This window comes from the organism of the source record quoted next, unplaced genomic scaffold (genome assembly GCF_019419815.1).
Source record: "Pyrus x bretschneideri cultivar Hongxiangsu unplaced genomic scaffold, Pyrus_bretschneideri_v1 Contig11, whole genome shotgun sequence".
NCBI lineage: Eukaryota > Viridiplantae > Streptophyta > Magnoliopsida > Rosales > Rosaceae > Pyrus > Pyrus x bretschneideri.
The window spans coordinates 124,127-144,354 of record NW_025999402.1 but is presented as its reverse complement, the minus strand read 5'-3'; the positions used below and the strand labels follow the sequence as shown (position 1 = coordinate 144,354).

General features: G+C 39.1%; 3 protein-coding genes across 4 annotated transcripts; 2 read left to right on the top strand and 1 right to left on the bottom strand.

The window, feature by feature from the left end:
• The first annotated feature begins 267 nt into the window (after nucleotides 1–267).
• On the top strand, nucleotides 268–2,509 carry LOC103965770 (exocyst complex component EXO70H1). Its single transcript, XM_048573373.1, has one exon. The coding sequence runs from the start codon at nucleotides 303–305 to the stop codon at nucleotides 2,253–2,255; it is 1,953 nt and encodes a 650-aa protein (XP_048429330.1). The 5' UTR covers nucleotides 268–302; the 3' UTR covers nucleotides 2,256–2,509.
• Nucleotides 2,510–6,810: 4,301 nt separating this feature from the next.
• On the bottom strand, nucleotides 6,811–9,797 carry LOC103965771 (probable pectate lyase 4). Its single transcript, XM_009378844.3, has 5 exons — nucleotides 9,316–9,797; nucleotides 8,520–8,871; nucleotides 8,226–8,436; nucleotides 8,040–8,108; nucleotides 6,811–7,244 (listed from the first exon to the last, which is right to left on the bottom strand). The coding sequence occupies exons 1-5, from the start codon at nucleotides 9,590–9,592 to the stop codon at nucleotides 7,008–7,010; spliced, it is 1,146 nt and encodes a 381-aa protein (XP_009377119.2). The 5' UTR covers nucleotides 9,593–9,797; the 3' UTR covers nucleotides 6,811–7,007.
• A 3,209-nt stretch (nucleotides 9,798–13,006) lies between these two features.
• On the top strand, nucleotides 13,007–19,886 carry LOC103965772 (ankyrin repeat-containing protein ITN1). Of its 2 annotated transcripts, XR_007254130.1 has the most exons (6): nucleotides 13,007–15,362; nucleotides 15,677–16,258; nucleotides 16,659–17,068; nucleotides 17,280–18,411; nucleotides 18,789–18,847; nucleotides 19,208–19,886. XR_007254130.1 is itself a non-coding variant. In XM_009378848.3 (4 exons), exons 1-4 carry the CDS (start codon nucleotides 15,329–15,331, stop codon nucleotides 18,105–18,107), a joined length of 1,854 nt encoding a protein of 617 aa, XP_009377123.2. In that variant the 5' UTR covers nucleotides 13,007–15,328; the 3' UTR covers nucleotides 18,108–18,662. The 2 variants fall into 2 exon arrangements, 1 of the variants encoding a protein (XP_009377123.2); XM_009378848.3 differs by lacking the exons at nucleotides 18,789–18,847; nucleotides 19,208–19,886 and having other exon boundaries at nucleotides 17,280–18,662.
• Nucleotides 19,887–20,228: the final 342 nt, after the last annotated feature.

The window sequence follows — 20,228 nt, the reverse complement described above, 5'->3', positions numbered from 1 at the left end:
AATTTGTCAATACAAACGCGTCACGGTCAAATACGTGCCTTCGTTCTCTCCTTCTACAGGAGACACGGTCGTCGATCTCCATCTCCCTCTCTTTATATATCCCCCTCCCACTATCCAGTCCCAAACATAACACGTTAAACATAATCTCCCTCCTCCCTCCAAATCCCACACACAACAGCCACCAAATTTTCTCGAGAAACAAACAGACCGACCTAGACAGCTCACACCAAAACAATTTTCTCGAGAAAATTTAACCCGGTCCAAGCCAAGCCAGTCCAAGCCTGTCAGATTACTAGAGTGAAATGCCAACAAAAGGAATGAGGAGCCTGTTATTTCACTCCAAATCGCCGTCGTTCGCGGCCTACTCTTCTTCCCCTGCTAGACTCCCGGCCTTCTCTTCTTCCCCTTCTAGGCCCTCGATTTCATTTCCGACCCCGCGGCGCGTTCCCGTTGCGAACTTCACGGAGGCGATGATTCAAGAGATCATCGAGAACGGCGCCGTGCTGATCATGAAGTGGAACCCGGACACCTCCACTTACGCCAAAGTCACCTCCCTATTCTACGAGAGCAAAAACGAAGCCCGGCAGTTTATCCGGTGCGTGACGGACCTCCAGAGTGTCATGCACTACCTCGTCCAAGAGGAACCCACATCCGAAAAACTCGTCCACGCGCAGGGCCTCATGCAGGTGGCAATGAAGCGTCTCCAGAAGGAGTTTTACCAGATCCTCTCCATGAACCGGGCTCACCTCGACCCAGAATCTGTCTCCACCCGGTCCAGATCATCTCTCGCCTCGACCCGGTCCAGCACCTCCGATTACGACGAAGACAGCGGCGCCACCACAGACGACGACGTAAAATTCGCTGGAGACGCCATTTCCGAAGTCGAGCACGTCTCGGCTATCGCCATGAACGACTTGAAATTAATCGCCGAGTGCATGATCACATCGGGATACGCGAAGGAATGCGTTCACAGCTACAAAACCATCAGAAAATCGATCATCGACGAGGGAATGTACAAGCTCGGCGTCGAGCGGTTCAGCTCCTCGCAGATCGGGAAGATGGACCGGGAGGTTCTGGATTTCAGAATCACGAGCTGGCTGAGCGCGGTGAAGATCTCGATCTCCACGCTCTTCGACGGCGAGAGGATCCTGTGTGACCACGTGTTCGCGTCCTCCGCGTCGATCCGCGAGTCCTGCTTCGCGCACATTTCTAGCGAGGCCGCGAATTTGCTCTTCGGCTTCCCGCAGGTTCTCGTGGCGGTGAAAAGCAAGAAGAACTCGCCGTCGTCGATTGACATTTTCCGCCTCCTCGATATGTACACCGCCATCTCCCAGAGCTGGCCGGAGATCGAATCCATCTTCGGATTCGAATCCACCGCCGCCGTCCGATCTCAGGCTCTCAACTCGCTCATCAAACTCGGCGAGTCGGTGCGATCGCTGATTTCCGACTTCGAGTCCACGGTCCAGAAAGACTCGTCCAAATCCGTCCCCACCGGCGGCGGGATCCACGATCTGACGGTCCGCGCGATGAATCACCTCTCGCTCCTCACCGACTACAGCAACATCCTCGCCGACATTATCACCGATTGGCCTCGCCCGGCTAAATCGACACCGCGGGAATCGTACTTCGACAGTCCTTTCTCCGATAATTCTCCAGCGCCGGCTATCTCCGTCCTCATGGCATGGCTCGTCCTCGTCCTCCTCTGCAAGCTCGACGACAAGGCCAAGCACTACAAGGACATCGCGCTCTCGTACCTCTTCCTCGCCAACAACCTCCAGTACGTAATCTCGAAAGTCCGCACGTCGAATCTCCAGTACCTCCTTGGGGAGGACTGGATATCAAAGCACGAGGCGAAAGTGCGGCAGTTCGCGGCGAATTATGAGAAACTGGCTTGGGGGAATGTGTTATCTTCGCTGCCGGAGAATCCGACGGCTCAGATTTCTCCCGAGGAAGAGAGATTGATCTTCCGGAATTTCAATTTTGCCTTCGACCAAGCGTATCGGAAACAAAGAATGAGTGTCGTACCGGACCCGAAACTCCGAGACGAGATCAAAGTTTCTGTAGAGCAAAAGCTTGTTCCGGTTTACAGGGAGTTTTATGACACACACAGGATGACGGTTGGCGGCGGGAGAAACGCGGGGCTTTACGTCAGAATTGCCCCTGAAGATATTGGAAATCACTTATCCGACCTGTTTTTTACGCCCGCATCCGGCGGCTCTTCGTCATCAGCGTTGTCTCGTCGGCGGAGTCTTTGAGACTTAAGAATTATTTTTGGCGCCGAGTTTTTGTTTTGTATTTAAGCGCCGGTTTATTGGCGATTGTTTCCGGTGGTATATATTTTTTGTTTTCTTCCGTGTAGAAAAAGCGCGTGTTCACACGTCAGACAATTTAAATAAGTTAGCTGTTGTTGCCAAGTGTAACGACATTTTGAAAACTTTTACTTTGTTACTTATACAATCACCCCCTGTATTTCTGTAAATTCAAAACAGTGCCCAAGATGTTCATATTCCGTTCATATTTGTAAATTTTTACTATTTATTTGTACTACCATTTGTATCATCTCTCTGATAGAAGTAGGGCCTATTAACATTTATAGATCTCATCTTTATTAAACAAATGATACAAATAGATGGTTAGAATAACATTTTTTTATTTCTTTTATTATTTTTTAATTTTTTCTAACAAGATGATATTCTAAATTCTAATTTACAGTCAAAGCTAGAATTTATTATGTTGAGGTTCATAACTCGCATCTTTTATTCAATTTTTATAATTGATCAATTATCTTTATATTCCTTTGTAGTTATTTTCGTTTGTTTGATAGGAGGTTCGACAAACCCTAAATTTTCATAATCCTAACTTATCTAAAACTTACATGTATAATCTTTGCACAAGTGTGATGTTAACGAATTGGAATACTACAAAAACGAGACTTCATACGTTCAGGGACTTGAGGACGAAACAAAAAACGGGGAGATTCAACGTCTTTTGAAAAGGGATGTAGCTGTGTTGAAAAGACAATTATTTCACTTGCAAACTACAGTTTCTTCAGTTTCGCCCTCCTGTTGTACCACTGAGGAACTTTTTTCTTCATTTTTTTTTTTTTTTCAATAGATATTTTTTTAATATCGTTGGTAACAATCCACATGCTAATGGAACTATTTTCCAATAAATATGTTAAGAGCTACTTGTAGTGCATAATTTTACCAACCTAACCGTGCGGCTTTTGTAATATTGTTTGGAGAATTGATGGTACGAGTACACTGTTATTGTAACATTCAATATGAGTGATACAATATTGGGTATAAATTTCTTTTCACATAACATTACATCATTAAAACAATACATCACGATAGCTTGGTACTTGCCCATATAAAGTGCTCTCTTGGGGCTTCAATTTGATTATGACCCCCAAAAAAAGCTGGTCCCCAAATTCTGTGAGTTTAATTCATATTGATTGTTAAATTGAAGTGGAGTTCCTCACCTAAACAGAAAGGGAAAACACAAGGAATTGCCTTTTTTTTGTCAAATAAAGGAATGGACCATATAATTTATTGGTAGCTTCTCAGCCTTGTATTTGTTGTTTAATCTCTTTATTTTTCTAACAAGATTTTGTTGTTGGAAGCTGATAGCCTGATAGATTTTGTTCAACCCTTAGTTATAATTAGTACTTAATTAAGTGGGAAAAAACCTCAACCACCAATCATGCTAAGTTTGAAAGCTCATGGAGTCTTGACAAAAAAATAGAGCCGCATAATCTTGTGAAGGTGGACAAAAACGACTTGGTTCATTCGTGTGTTCTCTCCCTTTTACTCAGAAGAAATTTTTATGAGTACTTGGAACACAAGTTACAAGGTATATCATTTTACATGTTATAATAAGGATGAACGATATTTTAAAATTATTGTTATTAAAAGGAGGAGGAAAGGGTTGGAAGTTATTATAATAATTAAGGGGATGAGGGAATTCCAAACTCGGGATGCATAAATGAAAACCCGACACCTTATCCGCTAAGATACTGGATCACATGCAACGGCATGATTAACATGTCTCACTCCTAAAGTATATTAATAAAAAAAATCATATGTTCTATACAACTAGAAAAAAAAATAAGGAAAAATTTGAAATAGGTCTAATTTTATAGGCCACATTTTGAAATATGTCTAATTTTTAGTTACTTTGGATCCATATCAAAAAATTCCCTAAAAATAATTACGTTATAAGACCGTACTCCAAGTACATTGAAAAATTACTCTTCTTCATGGCGGGCTATATCTATTTGTTTGACAAAAAAGACATTGGGATTTGAAAACTATGAAAATTTTAAAAGAAGGGCAAGACTTTTCTGTGTTCTCCAAACAGAGGTACCAAGTCAACTTACAACTGCTGTTGATAAAAGTAAAATCGAAGTTTCTACTCGTCATATGTAGATAGAGGTTTGTTAAGGAATAGCAAGACAATAATATTGGGTTTGCACACCGCCCGCATAAGAAGATACCTTGGCATCATCAATTGACCCTTATGTTGCGGTCACGCATCAGTATTTCCTTAAAGTCAGTTACCAATTTTCAAGAGCCTATGACCCATCATTTTGTAAAATAAGTACCAATGATGTCATCCTCAGACAAATTGAAAAAATAATCAAAATTTAACACCGCATATAAATTATAGCTATTTTTTAAAATTTATGATAATTGTAACTAAAATTTAATATAAACTTCCTTTTTGTAGATTATGATTTTGATTTTTGACTTTTGAATTTTGATTTTGATGGAAAATGGAAGAGCCATCGCTTCGATTACGAATTCCTTGAACAATTTCGATTTGAATTCCAGATCCAATCCCTAGCCCCAAGTCCCTCAAACTCAATCCTCCATCCCAGAATTGCATATTTGTTCACCTAAATATACACACACATTTCTACATAATTTTTTTTACTTAATTGATACATCCATGGCAGGAAGTAGGTACGTCAGTGACGGTGGTGATTGGTTGGATAAAACTAAGAGTAAATTGTAACAATTGTCTCTCAATTTTAATCAAATTCGAGCAATGGTCTCCTCGACTGAAAATCTATTACCATTAGTCCATCAACTCATCAAAACGTGTAGCTATAGTCATTTTCGTCAACTGCATCAGAATTTTGTCTAAATGAGTTATGTTAGAAGGACAATTGGTACAATAGGGTTAAAGTTGAGGGACCATTGCTCTAATTGAGTTAAAGTTAAGGGACCATTTCTCCAGTTGAAGTAAAGTTGAGGGACCAGTGATACAATTTTTCTTTTTTCATTTACTATATTTGCCCCTTGATCTAGCCTCAAGTGTATGACATGTACTCATTTTGACTGAACTTCTAACGGAGTTGAAGAAAATGACCATAGTTGCACATTTTGATGAGTTGAAGGGACCATTGGTGATGGATTTTTAGTTGAGGGACCATTACTCCAATTGTGTTAAAGTTGAAGGACCATAGCTACAATTTACTCTAAAAAACTAATGAAGTTCATTTGTATCCGAGGAGGGCACCAACGACCATAACCACGTAATATTTGCACAAATGGTGTTGGGACGAAGCTTAAGCTTGCTTCCGATATTGGAATTCACGACACCATTGATATTGATTTGGTAATGCTAATTTTTTTTTTCGAATGAATAGGTACAAAATGGGAACCACTACAGAATGATCTAGTGGTTGGGGATGAAGTTAGGCCCGTACTCCACACTCCACGTCCTCGGTTCAATTCTTGGCGCTGGTAGATCGCACGATGGGGTTAGGGGGAGGCTGAAATGCCTTTGTGAGTTTTCTCAGCCCCAAAAAAGGTGGGGTGAGGATGAAGGAAGGGGTATGATGGGTCGACCAATGGTTGTCTGTAGCATAAGAAAAGGGAAGGGACGAGTGAGTAATTAGGGTTTTAATTTAAGGGTATTTTTGAAATTTCAGATGGACATATGGTTAAATTGTAAGAATTGTAAAAGGAAAGCTAAAATTCATTTGAGGTGTAAAAATTGGCTAGCCACTCAGTACTATGGTCTAGTGGTATTCCTCTTCACTTAGAAGTGAGAGGTCTTAGGTTTGAATCTTGTGGATGGCGAATTCGATACCAAATTAGGTTGCCCATTGTGTGGCTTAGTCGAACTTCACCTCCCCCTAGTGTAAATATATCGATGTACTAAAAAAAATGGCTAGTTATCAAAATTCCTGTGACCGATCCACTATTCTCATGGACGGAGCCACCTTGGGCCCAGTGGGGACGAATGCCCTCACTCAGTTTTTATGTTGGAAAAAATGTACTTTTCTAGTTGCTTATAATATTAGTATTAACTCTTCCATGTGCCACTGTTATCGTTGAAAAAGCATTTTCGGTTATGAAATTTTTGAAGATGGATTGAGGAATTAGATAGGAGATCAATATATGAATAATAAGATGATTATTTCTATAGAGAGAGAGAGAGAGAGAGAGAGAGAGAGAGAGAGAGAGAGAGTTTTGTAATGGTAATAAAGTTGTCATGCAACGCTTTCAAAACATGAAATCACGACAAGGGATGTTGTATGAAACACTTTATGGATTACTATATAAGTGATTTGTTTAGTAAATTTTTTAAATTTATAATTTGTGACTTTGCTGTTTAAAGATGCTCCATTCATGTAGATCTCCGACTTCATCCCTGACTAAGCTATAACACGCGTTACATTTATTACATATGTATCCTGAAATACAGATTATCCGCTCATCCCACGTTATAACATGTGGATTATAATACTTTCCCTTAAGCACCAGTTCAATTTATCATTGCGGCTGATAGTAGGACTGCACAAACAATGCGCACATTCATTTGTTATTGATTGTTATTTTACACACAAGAAATACATGAAGTAGACTAAACTTAACAAAAAAAAGATCAAAAACTCGAAAACTAAATAAAACTTGGGAATTGAAGCGAATATTAGTTTTCTCGTGGCTACTTAGCTACTCCTTGATCATCTGGTTGCGGACCACCTTGTCATCCTACATAGCTACTCCTTGATCAGCTGGCCGCGGAACACCCTGCCATCCTGTGCAATGTTGAAGAACATGCTTAAGATCATCCGCTGGAGGTCCTTTTGTCCATGTCTGATAGTGTTGGGTAGGATGAAACATGCAATGTTCACCGCCATCGGGTGATAATCCTGCATGAGTTCCGGTCACAAATAAGTCCCCTTCGGACCTAATGTGGCCAGTCACTGCCGTCTCCTTGTCCGCTGCCTATAGAAAAGGCAGAGTAATCAAATTAGTCTCATACAATTCAATAGCCATGTATTGGATGAATTGACAGTAGTTTTAATTGCACAAACAAGCCTACAACAAAATTTTGACTCTCAACAAACAAAGGCTGCGAGGAACATATTCTCGTTCATCAAGCCTTCAATTGGATTAATAGGAAAAGAAAAAAAAAATTATTGCATTATATGCATTCATGTTAAATCCTTCTTGAAATAACTCAACTCAGCATTCAGTTCCTAACTAAGAACAAATTCAAATCGCTTTTGGATATCATGATTATCATAATGGCCAACCACTACGACTACACTATCTTCATTTTTATTTAGTCTAGTATGGTTGAATCTGGATCAACATGTCCAATGCTTCCAGTTTGAGATTCTATAGGTTGCGAAGAGGGTGGTAATATAGCAGTTGGAAATTTGGACGTATCTTTGAACCCCTTGGAAATTCCAATGGTTAAGAGCTAGAACAGGATTGAATTGTATGGAAAATGTTAGTAACTTAATATACATCATGAAATTATATGACGATGAAAGCGTCTGGCCTTGCATTGTGGTCAGAGATATGAATTTATAGATCATGGAGTAGGATGAGCAAAAGGGAAAGACTCGAAATATACAATAATGTTGCACTCATACAAGGACTATTGCAGGATACTGATATACAATATCTTTAGATCAGCTTCTGAAATGTCAAATGCTGAAACTGCAGAATTATGCGAGTAAGAAATCTTAAAGGCATGTAGTTGCTCCTCGATAAAAATGAAAATGGACATACCTTCTCCGTAAGGTACTTAAATGCCACTTTTTTCTTTCCTGCTTCATATATATTGCATTCAGAGAATATCTGGAGCGGAAAAATAATAATATCATATTAACCTCGTATAGGATAAAATCCTTGGAAAAATCTGAAGAGTATTTAAGCAATATATATGTATCTATCTATCTGTAGTAGCATTATTACCTGCGATTCTACACTCGCACAAACAGCATATATGCCCCAGTTTCGGGTATAATTGTTATATAAATGTACTTTCGCAAATCTAACACGAGGATGTCTCTGTATGGTCCCATCAAAGAAACAGTGGTGAATGGTAACCCGGATGCATCTGTCATCAATATGCGAGGGATCTGCTCCAATCAGTATTGTCTTATCATGCTGTGAAAAATGACACCTGCATAATGGTTAAACACACGAACTTAAACTTTGCAAGGATAAGAAAAGTGAATTCCAACATGGAGTGAGGATTCACCTCACCTCGAAATTGTAATATCCGTGCTTCCTCTGGAGATATCAATTAGTCCGTCTTCATAGTCACGAAGGCTGCACTGATCTATCCATATGTGTTTAGAATTGGGTTTCATTTGGATTCCATCAACATCTGATCCTCTACCACCTTCAAACTCTAAATTGCATACAATCACATGTTCACATTCCTTCAACCTCAACCCCTTCCCCGTAAGTTTAATCCTCTGACCTCGCCCATCTATAGTCTTGTACGATGATACGTTCAAGTGAGACTTGAGATGGATAGTGCCTGAAATTTCAAAGACAATCCAAAGCGGCTCTTTCTTTCGGCATCCTTCCCTAAGTGAACCCGGACCATCATCTACAAACAAATATAAACACAAACAATCAAATTTAAGCTTCCACACGCAACCATACACATTTCACGACATCAAATGCCGATCTAAAGTTCTCAACAGATCAAACAGCAGCAAGAGATATAATCAAATTAACTAATTTAACAGCAAGATTCATACTTTGGAGTTGGCATGCCAAATTAACTACAAAATCAACCATTTAAACTGACAAAAACCCCTCAAAAGACGGATTCGAATCAACTTCCCATAAGCACTTCCACTACCCCAATCCCCATAAGCAAGTTTTACTTCAATTAGTTGCAAATTAAACACTAACCCACCAATTAAACTTTCAAAACACACAAAACCCAAATCTTCAAAACATAAAGCAAACACATTTACAAAGTGAATTGAAGCTAAAGTTATCAAGAACATGCATCTAGTCAACAAATTGGACTAACAAAACTGACCTGCTAGAGTAGTGACGTGGTAAACGGCCCCGTTGAGACCGCCGACGGCGAGCCGGCCGAAGCCCTCGGCCTGGGCGGCGAGGGCGCGCAAGCTCGAGTTGACGTGAGCGTACGGCAAGGCGACCACCATGCTGCTGGTCTTTTTAGCTGACGATGAGCTAGAACAAGGGATTTGAGCTGCTTGACCCGACGGACCATGTTTAAAGCCAGAACTGGCCGTTTCACCGGAGACGGGGCCGTTACGGCGTTTACGGTGGTGGCCGTGGCAGTTGCCCATTTATGGCAAAAAGGTTGCCGGTTTGTGCTGTGATTATGGTGGAAATTGAAACGAAAAACATTAGTTTTGTGAGTTTGTACCAGTGAAGTGAAAACAGACTCGCATTTATGTAGAAGATGAAGATTGTTTGCGTTTGATGTGATAGTATTTACGTATTCTTGCGTCGGTTATGATTAAGCGTTTCCTCTGTCGGAGTCTCGGAGGGTTTTACTATATTAAAAACCGGGGTAAACACCGACACATTTATGTACGTTATTGTGTTTAACTCACCTTTCGAGTTACCTTTCCGACTTATGAAAAATACTTCATTTCTCGTGTTTGATAAATCTGACTTGAGAAATGTGGTTCCGAGTTTAAGAATTTCTAGTTTGATTGATTTTTCACAAAAATTATTATTTGTTACAATACTAATTATGTATAGGAATTCTCTGCAATCTAAAAGAGCTTTCTTTGTACTACTTATATTACTTAGAGAGTAAGCTTCTCTTTTCTTATTAATATGAATAAAAACACAAAAAATAAGGAATATGACAAATTCCTCAAGCCCTTCTCCACTCTCTCTCTCTCTGTCGTCGACCCTCTCCTTCTCTTTACCCTCAGGAAAATAGGCCATGCTCTTGTTGCTGCTATAAGGAACTAAGGGGGCGTTTGTTGCACCGGACTATTTCGGACTAGACTAGTTTTAGGGACTAAGCTGGACTGGCTTAGACTAGACTAAGCTGAACTAACGTAATGAAGTGTTTGGTACAGTGTCGGACTAAGAAACAAAATAATTAACAAATTCTAATATTATATTATTTAATTTGTATATATTAATATTTTATTATTCATTTTCTCTTTTTTATTTTTTCTCATAACTCTTCTTTCTCGGAAACAATTCCACAATTTGAGATATTATCCAAACCAACTCCCAATTCCATTAATTGCAGATCAGATCAAACCAAAAGGTATTCTAGAATTCTCTTCCTCTTTCCGAAAGTCACAATTGCAGATCTCCAATTCCAAACGCAGATCAAATCAAAGCCAATTTCACAAATCTCTCCCATCTCTCTCTCTCAAGGCAACCTCTTCATCTGAGTGCGGCTAATGATCTTGTTTTCATCGCCGGCGTCCCACCGTCTCAGCTGGTATTCTCGGCCTCCATATTCCTTCCTCACCAACCACTGGGTTTACAAAGATCCTGTCTTTTGGAGATTTGGGTTTCAACGACGGTGATGCAATCCGTCGTCAATCGTGCAAAGCAGACGAATCGAAGTCGAAGTGAAGTAGATGAGTCGAGGTCGAAGCGAAGCAGACAAATCCCAAGTTGAAGCAAAGCACGGTCTTAGCTAGTCCGGTGCTTTTCGGGAGCTCCTGCTAAGACCTTCTAGCGAAGGTTTTAGTCGAGGCGAGTCCTTTAGTCCCATTAAACTGATTCTTTCGATGCAACAAACACGTGACTACTTTAATAACTAGTCCAGTCCAGTTTAGTGTAAGTTAGTGACAAATACACCCTAAAGGATTTTGGAGAATGATCTTTTACAACTAACATTCAAAGGCTTTCATCGCTTCCATCTAATCCACATTCTTCTAGAACATGAAATCGATATTTTAGAAGTCCTGACAACATGAAAACATTTATCATGATGCCTGAACCGCAAATTTATTTATGCTTTGTATACTGCATATATTGCTTGAATATGTATTGTTCATGCATACCCAATATTTTATTATGTTAATTTTGCTATGCAAATATGTATTTATTTGATATTACTACAGTGAATTGTCATGCCTCTATACCTAGGAACATACAAAATCAACACGTAACGTCATCACCTACATGTTTATCTTTTATGCCTTTCCTCCGAGACATGACCAAAACACAAACCAATACTTTAACAGTGCAACAACTTTCCTTTTATATCATGGATGCATCTAACATTGCGTTAAACTGCTTATGTACCCTAAGCAAGGATCAAACTATTCGTAGTTCACCATTATCAACCTCGACAATTTTCATGGCATCCCTTAGCAAGAAAATAACATAAAGTTAGACTGCTATGTACCCTAAGTAAGGATCAAGCCATTCGTAGTTCACCATTATCAACCCCGATATTTTTCATGGCATCCCTTAGCAGGAAAATAACATAAAGTTCCAGAATCACTCCTTGGAACTCACAAGCATAATTCGCTAGATTCCAAACTACCTAACGAAACCATATATAATAACCAAGAATTCTATTTCATCCATCACATACATAACACTATTTTCCAACAACAAGTCAACAAACACAAGAGAATGATTGATCCAAAGAATCAAAGAAGCACCATATTAACTATGTTAATCATCCATTAATATCAAATATCACTTTACTAAGATTAATGGAACCAACCACAATAAGGTCTAACGTATTTCATTATTGAAATCCGAACATTCAACATTATAACCCTAAGTTACAACAACAATTATAAACCTGAGTAACTTCTATGCATAAGAACCTTGGTTTCCAACTAACTAAACGGAAACGAATATGAAATGAAATTCTTGACCCACTAAACGAAATCCAACTAGGAAGTCGTCGCCATCGCTCATTGCTATACATAACTGATAGGATTTTTACCATCTACAAAAGTAGGGATAAAAACACATGAAATACTTGTAAGAATACAAGGAAGTTGTAGTATAGATGCTCGTTCTCCTCAAAGACTATTTGGATAATTTATATAGAAACAATTCCCAATTAAATACTTAGAGTTAAAAATTGAGAAAAGACATTTTAGACTTGAGTAATATTAAAAACGAATTTTAATTAAAAACAAATAGGATAAAAGAATAGAGTTTTAAATACCAATGTATAAAAGCACTAGGGTTCCACCATCACATAGCAATCCTATGCATTTTTACCAATTACTTATCTACATATGCTACTTTGAAGGTTAGGCTTTCCTAATTCATATTCTACTTGAAAACTCCAACATAGAACATATATCTAACATGCAACCCGTCCGGACGTTCGGATCAAATCTGAACATGAAAGACTCATTATGCTTTATGAAAAGCTTTTGAAAAACCATGCAACCCTTAAGATGTGGTGTTCATCTTAAGTGAAATTACAATTATTAATCACAAGAAGCCAGTGTCAATTTCAGGGAGCCTTCCAACCAAAACTGCATTAAATTACTTTTCTAAAGATCCTAATGGTGATCAGACATTAAGACAATTATATAGTTTTAATCACGGTGATCAATAATTCGAAGTATGCATGCAATCAATCATAAGCAATTAAATAAAAATTACATATTCATGCAAAGGCGCAAGGCTTCACCCTAGCCAAAGGAATTAGTTACATATATTCATAATTGAAATCATAGAAAATATTATTAAGAAAAGGATTGAAAACACCTTAAAGTAGAAAATCTCCAAGAACCCTAGCAATTCTCTCTGTCTCCAAAGTTGCCTAAAAGAAAGCGTAGAAAAGACTAAGAATGGCAAAGCAATATATTTGCTAAGCCATCGCACAAACCCTAAGACATAGGTCCTTTATTCCAACTAGGAAACTAAATAATAGCAAAATATCTTAGAAAATAAAGTCATAATTAAACTAGGAGAAACTGCACAGAAACTGTCCACCCACGTTTTAACCTCAAATCTCCTCAAAATCTGGCCCATAACAGCTTGTTTAGAAGATCAAGACGTTCTGAACACATCTCCAGAAGGCCACGAACCCATCCGAGGTCCTCTTAGGCTCCAAAAACGCAAGTCAAGCCCAAAACGTCACTATTCCAGCACCGCGCATCACTCCTTTATTTTATTGCCAGAAAATAACCGCTTAGTGGAAAAATCTAATATTTTGATATGATCAAGCAAAATGACTCACAATCGTCCTCCAACTAGAATTACTTCAAAATTCGTCCATTTGACCATGTTTTGCTCCAGAAGAAGTCGAAAGTCCTATATTGAAAATACAATTCAAAGTATCAAAATTCTTCCAAAATATTAACTAAAATATACTAAGAATAGGATAAAATATATAATGTGAAATTGACTCATCAATAACCATAGGCCTAGTCTAATGGTGTAGGCACCCATTGCGGGTATACCAAGTATGATCACCCCTAAAATTGGTAAGCCCCTTCATCGCGGATATACCAAGCAAGGCCGTCTCTTATAGCTCTAGGTAGTGATCACTCATCAAGGATTTACCAAGCATGATCACCCCTAGCATGCGTATGGTCCCCCATTGTAGATATACTAAGCGGAACCATAGGCATACTCTAATCGCACAGGCAGTGATCACCCATCGCAGATATACCAAGCATAATCACCCCTGAAATAAGTATGGTCCCCTATAAAAACAAAACGTTGCAAACATATTTATCAATCTTAAACTATTAGGGCTTTCAATTCCATTAGGATCGACATTACATAAGGTATAATAACAAAGAGCTTATTTTAGCCATAACACATGTACTCTTCACCAAATCTCACTTTAGCCCCCACACTCTATATTGACTCAATTTACCACCTGCACTCTTTCTTCGTGTCACACTGTAGCCCCTACACTCTATATTGTCTCACTTTAACACATGCATTCTTCCTCAATATCCCACTTTTACCATATTTCATCAAATAATTAAAAAGAGCCATTAATTGTGCTAACGTGGCATGGACAATTTAGTTTTTTCAACTATGTTAGTAAGACCCATTGGTGAAAGAATGTGAGTTAAACTCAAACCAGGGTTTGATTTCTCCATTCTAAAGAAAATAAAGAAGAGGAGAGCGATAGAGGTAGATTCTCCTCAAGAATCTCTGTAAAAGAACATTGAAATTGATTCGTAAAGTGAAATTCAACCTTCACTTCTTATATTTCAACCTTCATTTCTTATATTCAACCTTCTTTCTTATATTTTTCTCTTGATATGGGAAATCAAACCCTAGTTTGAGTTTAATCCACCTGTTATTATCCTTGGGTCCTACTAACATACCATGTCACATGCCACACAACCAACTTAGTTGAAAATTTTAAATTGTCCATGTCACATCAACACAACTAATGTCTCTCTTATAACTTATTTGACGAAATATGGTGAAATAAGACATTGAGGAAGAATACATGTTTTAACGTGAGACAATATAGAACATATGAATAAAATGCGACATGAAGAAAGAATACCGATGATAAAGTGAAAGAATATAAATCATAGATATAAAAGTAAGATATTGCGAAGAATACAAGTATTATAACTAAAATTAAGCCGAACAAAAGATTGTATGGACTTATAAGGTTTGACATTACCCAAATTATGTGTCTTTTTTTCCCAAGAGTTATCAGTTAAAAATTAACTGAAAGCGGGTTACAATGATTCTTTTTCTTGTTACACAAGTAACCTAGTTTGGTACGAGGTTGGTGTTCGATCCGGTTGCCTCGTGGTGTCAAAATTTGTACAGCACTGCTGGCACCAAATTAACGACCTCATTTATTTCATTTATTTTTGAATTTTTTTAATATCAACCTCCTTTTTTTAATTTTGAAAATAAAAAGACAAAAAACCCAAAGCTCCCCTGTTCTTGGCCACCCACCACCCGCCACCCGCCGCCACCTCCTCCCGCCCCGCCCCCATCAGCTCTGCCTTCTTCCTCGACTTCAAATCCTAATCGAACACATTCTTCGTTCCCCACGATCAATTGGTCGCATTTTTTTATTATATAATTTTTATATAATATAGAAATGAACAGGTAAAGGCTCGATTTTCACAATGAGAATCCGTTTGGAACCGGGGCATGATTCAGGTACTCCCTCTCCGTCTCTCTTTGCATTACTGTGTGTTTGACTGCCGAGAATCTGCAGGAAAATGAAAGAAAATGCAATTAGGAATTGAATTTTCCCTGATACTTCATTTTCCTTTCTCATTTGATCAATTTTGCGGGAAACACAGAAAAAAGAAGACTTTAATTTTGTTAATTTTTTTTTTGGTATTAATTTCTCAATTACGATTATATAACCACAGAGTATATGATCCAATGAGTTGGTTTTTGTTTTTTTAATTATTTTAAAAATTAATTAAATGAATACATATTGAATTGTGGTTTATTTGATTTGTAAGGAGGTGAAAGGGACCTGGAGAAGGGGCTGGCGCAGCCCTCGACCCCAGGAGCTCTGTCGGAGCCGCCGTCGTCGCCGCACCCGTCGAGGCCGACCCTGGTGGTCTCCAATTCCAGCAAGGCCCTACTGGTTTCAAATTCCGGCAAGGCATTGCTGGTTTCAAATTCCGGCAAGGCATTGCTGGTTTCAAATTCCGGCAAGTCTCTGGTCGTGTCGAATTCCGGGAAGCGCCTTGATCAGTTGGGGAGGAAGAAGTATGTGAAGCAGGTGACCGGGCGCAACAATGACACGGAGCTTCACCTGGCTGCGCGCCGCGGGGATTTGGCAGCGCTGCAGCAGTTTCTAGCGGAGATTGACGCTCAGATGGTGGGATCCGAGTTTGATGAAGAGGTGGCAGAGATTAGGTCTGCCATTGTGAATGAGGTGAATGAGTTGGGAGAGACGGCGCTTTTCATAGCGGCGGAGCAGGGGCATCTTGCTATGGTGGAGGAGCTTTTGCCTTACATGACGGAGGAGGGCATTTTGTTGAAGAATCAAATTGGGTTTGATGCATTGCATATTGCTGCAAATCAAGGGCACCAAGGTAAGCCATAAAGTTAGATAACTCGAGCCCGAATTTGAATTTCGTTCTTGTTCTTATTTCAGTTGTATGATATCTATGTGTTTATGGGATGTTGAAATGGAGAAGTTTTTAGTGTGACGGTCATTACTATCACATGGTGTTATTAATCCATACATGTTATAGTATTGGTGAACGAAAGATCAGTTGTTTTTAATTCCCTTGTCGAATTTTTGAGTCCAGAGTTGGAATAGTGTTGTGTTACGTCCATAACAGGTATAGTTCTTTTTGAGAAGTTTGTGTTCTGTTTTGTTTTAAACTTTTAGTTCAGGCACTGTGAGTTTTTTCTGCTCTGTTATTGGTGATAATCGAGTTTCAATATCGTATCACCTCAGTTCAATAACTGCTAACCAGCTTTATGCAGCCATTGTCCAGGTGCTCTTAGACCATGACCCTGGGCTTAGCAAAACAGTTGGGCAGGCAAATGCTACCCCTCTTGTGTCTGCAGCTACAAGAGGGCATACAGCAGTAGTTAAAGAATTACTATCCAAAGATTCGAGTTTGCTGGAAGTAGCAAAATCCAATGGGAAGAATGCATTGCATCTTGCTGCACGGCAGGGGCATGTAGAAATTGTGAAAACTTTGCTTGGAAGGGATCCACAACTAGCAAGAAGAACTGATAAGAAAGGACAAACTGCTTTGAATATGGCAGTAAAAGGTGTTAGCAGTGAACTTGTGAGGTTGATTGTCGATGCGGATCCAGCTATTGTCATGCTTCCAGACAAGTTCGGCAATTCAGCATTGCATGTGGCCACCAGGAAAAAGCGAGTAGATGTATGTATTTCCATTGTTGGATCTTCAAGTTTTGACATGTCAATATAATCTTGTTCTATGATTGGATAGTTAATATTGAATTTATTCATTTTATCTTAATACGAGTTCCTTGTTTTGCTGAAAGTTTTTTTGATTGATCTGCAATTAACTATTAACTGATTTTGAGCTTGGTTTACATCTTTAGAAATTTAATTTCTCATTACGCTTGCAGATAGTCAATGTGCTATTGCTCGTTCATGACACAAATGTGAATGTTCTAACAAGAGACCAGAAAACACCCCTTGATATAGCCGAAGGACTTCCATACTCTGAAGAAATCACAACAATTAAGGAAACCTTGACACAATATGGCGCTGTCCGAGCAAATGAACTTAACCAGCCACGGGATGAGCTTAGAAACACCGTGACAGAGATTAAAAAAAATGTCCATAATCAGCTTGAACAAGCCCGCAAAACCAACCAGAGTGTTACTGGAATTGCCACGGAGCTCCGGAAGCTACAAAGGGAAGGAATCAATAATGCCACTAACTCAGTCACAGTGGTTGCTTCACTCTTTGCAACAGTAGCTTTTGCAGCTCTATTTACACTTCCTGGTGGTGATCTTGACTCCGGGGCAGCTGTTATGTCAATCCAAGTGTCATTTAAAATTTTCATCCTTTTCAATGCTGTTTCACTGTTCGCATCATTGGCTGTTGTTTTGGTACAAATCACCCTCGTCAGGGGGGAGACAAAGGCCGAGAGGAGGGTTGTGGAAGTGATCAATAAGTTGATGTGGCTGGCCTCTGTCTGCACTACAGTAGCATTTATTTCTTCATCATATATAGTGGTTGGGCGGCATAATGTGTGGGCTGCAATCCTTGTCACAGTTATAGGGGGACTTATAATGGGGGGAGTTATTGGTACCATGACATATTACGTGGTGAAGACCAAAAGGATTCATAGAGTGAGGAAGAGAGAGAAGATGTCGAGGATTGGAACCAACTATTCCGTGCGTCACTCAGAGTCCGATTCAGAAGTGAACCGTGTTTATGCCCTGTGATCATAGTCTGGCTGGAACTAGCCTCTGGTTCTATGCCACATGGAGAAGAAAATCAACACAGGATTAGCTGATTCCGAAAAGGTTCTAAGCTATAGATACAAAATTCAGGGACCTTGTAATAGCATCTGTGAATGGACTTGTTTGAAAGTGATTTTCTAGGTGTCTCAAGGATTAAGAAATTTTTCAGCAAAGCTGTTGATGTCCTTGAATCTTCAAAGGCAGCAAGTGAGATATATCATCTGTATATGATATGGCATATACATGGTACCGGTCCATTTGTAACTTGTATAGGTTTTTGTCAGTGGTGAGTTGCTATGCGAATTCTAGCAATAGGTAGTCACTGATTAGTTGTTCAAAATTTTGAACGACACTTTACTCGACATTAATGTCTGATAGCTGTCAATGTATCTGATATATGAATAAAACCTGAAGCATTACATGTGCATACAATCAAATGGTTGAGAAAAGAATGTATTAGGTCGATGTTGCTTGAACTTATGTATAAACAGAGTTTGCTGTGGATGCCTGTGGGGTACAGGTTTCCGTTTCTACTTTTCCCTCATCACATTTTTTTTCCACTCTAAATTGAAAAGTTGCTATATTGTATTGGGGACTTTCCTTCTACTACTGATGAGGGATTGCTTACGAATGCCGTGACTGTTCAAGTTATTGTCCATGCAGATGAGAGAAGCAGTGCTCCAATTAGAGGATTCGAGATTTTGACAATGTTTCTGCAGAAGGTACCATTTTCCTTCATCTCTCTTCATATTTTCTGGTCAATTTTGATAGAACTCATCAAACTACTGACCCTTTGGATGATTCAATATCAAATAGAAACAAAGGGTATGTGATTTGCACAATTTGATCGATATGCAACCATATTGTAGTGAGATTAGTCAAAAATAACAAGTTTTCGACATTTGGAAATTTGTGAGTTGATTGGTTGAACACACCAAAGATCTAATGGCTTTGTAGGATCATGTTCTTTACATAGAGTTCACGTACGATTCTATTTTTACTTTCTCCCAAGCTCGACCCTATTGAAAAGCTTGTACATTTTCTAAAGTTTGTTGCTCCCTTCCATCTTTCTGAGTTACCAGGATAAAAAAAAACGTTTGCTTCAGTGCAATAAATCTGGCGGATGACGATCCCATCGCACGACTGACCTCTTTTCATACACTGGAAGACTTTGACATCCTTGACTTGTTCGTTAGCCGAAGCTGGTAGCCAAGGGCCAAGGCATGCTTTCTTCCTCTAATTGACGTCTCTATCATCGTCAATGCGCATTAGGACTGCACTTAGAGATGACCCCATTTGATTAAACACATGTTTAGGTTGGGAATAATCTCAGTGAACGAAAAAACAATGCAGATATTCTGATGTCGATGTCAAGCAATCCACTTCATGGAACAGATAGTCCATTATGTTACGTATATTTATTTGTCCGCTAATTAAGATCGTGAATGGTTGGGATAACAAGAAGTGCTTTTGCTTTTGTTTTTGGTTAAATTATTGCAGGCTTTTGCTTTTCTGAGTGGCCAAGTACGGTCTCTCATTAGTCATCAGGGGAACCAGGTGCATCACGCGGTGCAGAAAGTCTTGAATCCGCGTGACTGTGGCCTCTAAAAGACAGTGAAGCTACTCGGTTGCACACTCTGTTCACTGGAACTGTTCCTTTTGTCTAAAATTTTCCTTTTGGGAAGATCAAAAGCCCACTCTTAGTAACATTTGACAGAAAAAGTTAAAAGTGATTTTGGATTATGAAAGCACAACTTTTTTAGAAGATGTTTGATTGAAAAAGTTAAAAGTGATTTTAAATTATCGAAGCACTACATTTTTAGAAGAACTTATGAAGTGCTTCTCGGGAAGTGCTTCCAAATGCTTTTCATGAAAGACATGAATACATTAGCATGCATTAGGATGTAGTGCTTCATAATGATTCAACTAGAAGAACTTACAAAGAAAAAGTAGAATTTTGTGCGCTTTTTTTCGCAAAGCACTTTAGTTTTGAAGCTTCAACAATTTTTTTTTGGTGCTTGTAAACAAAAGCGTTGCAAGCGAAAATGCTTATAAGAAAAAATACATAGTGCAAAGCACTTCTACATTTTACATGTTTCTAGC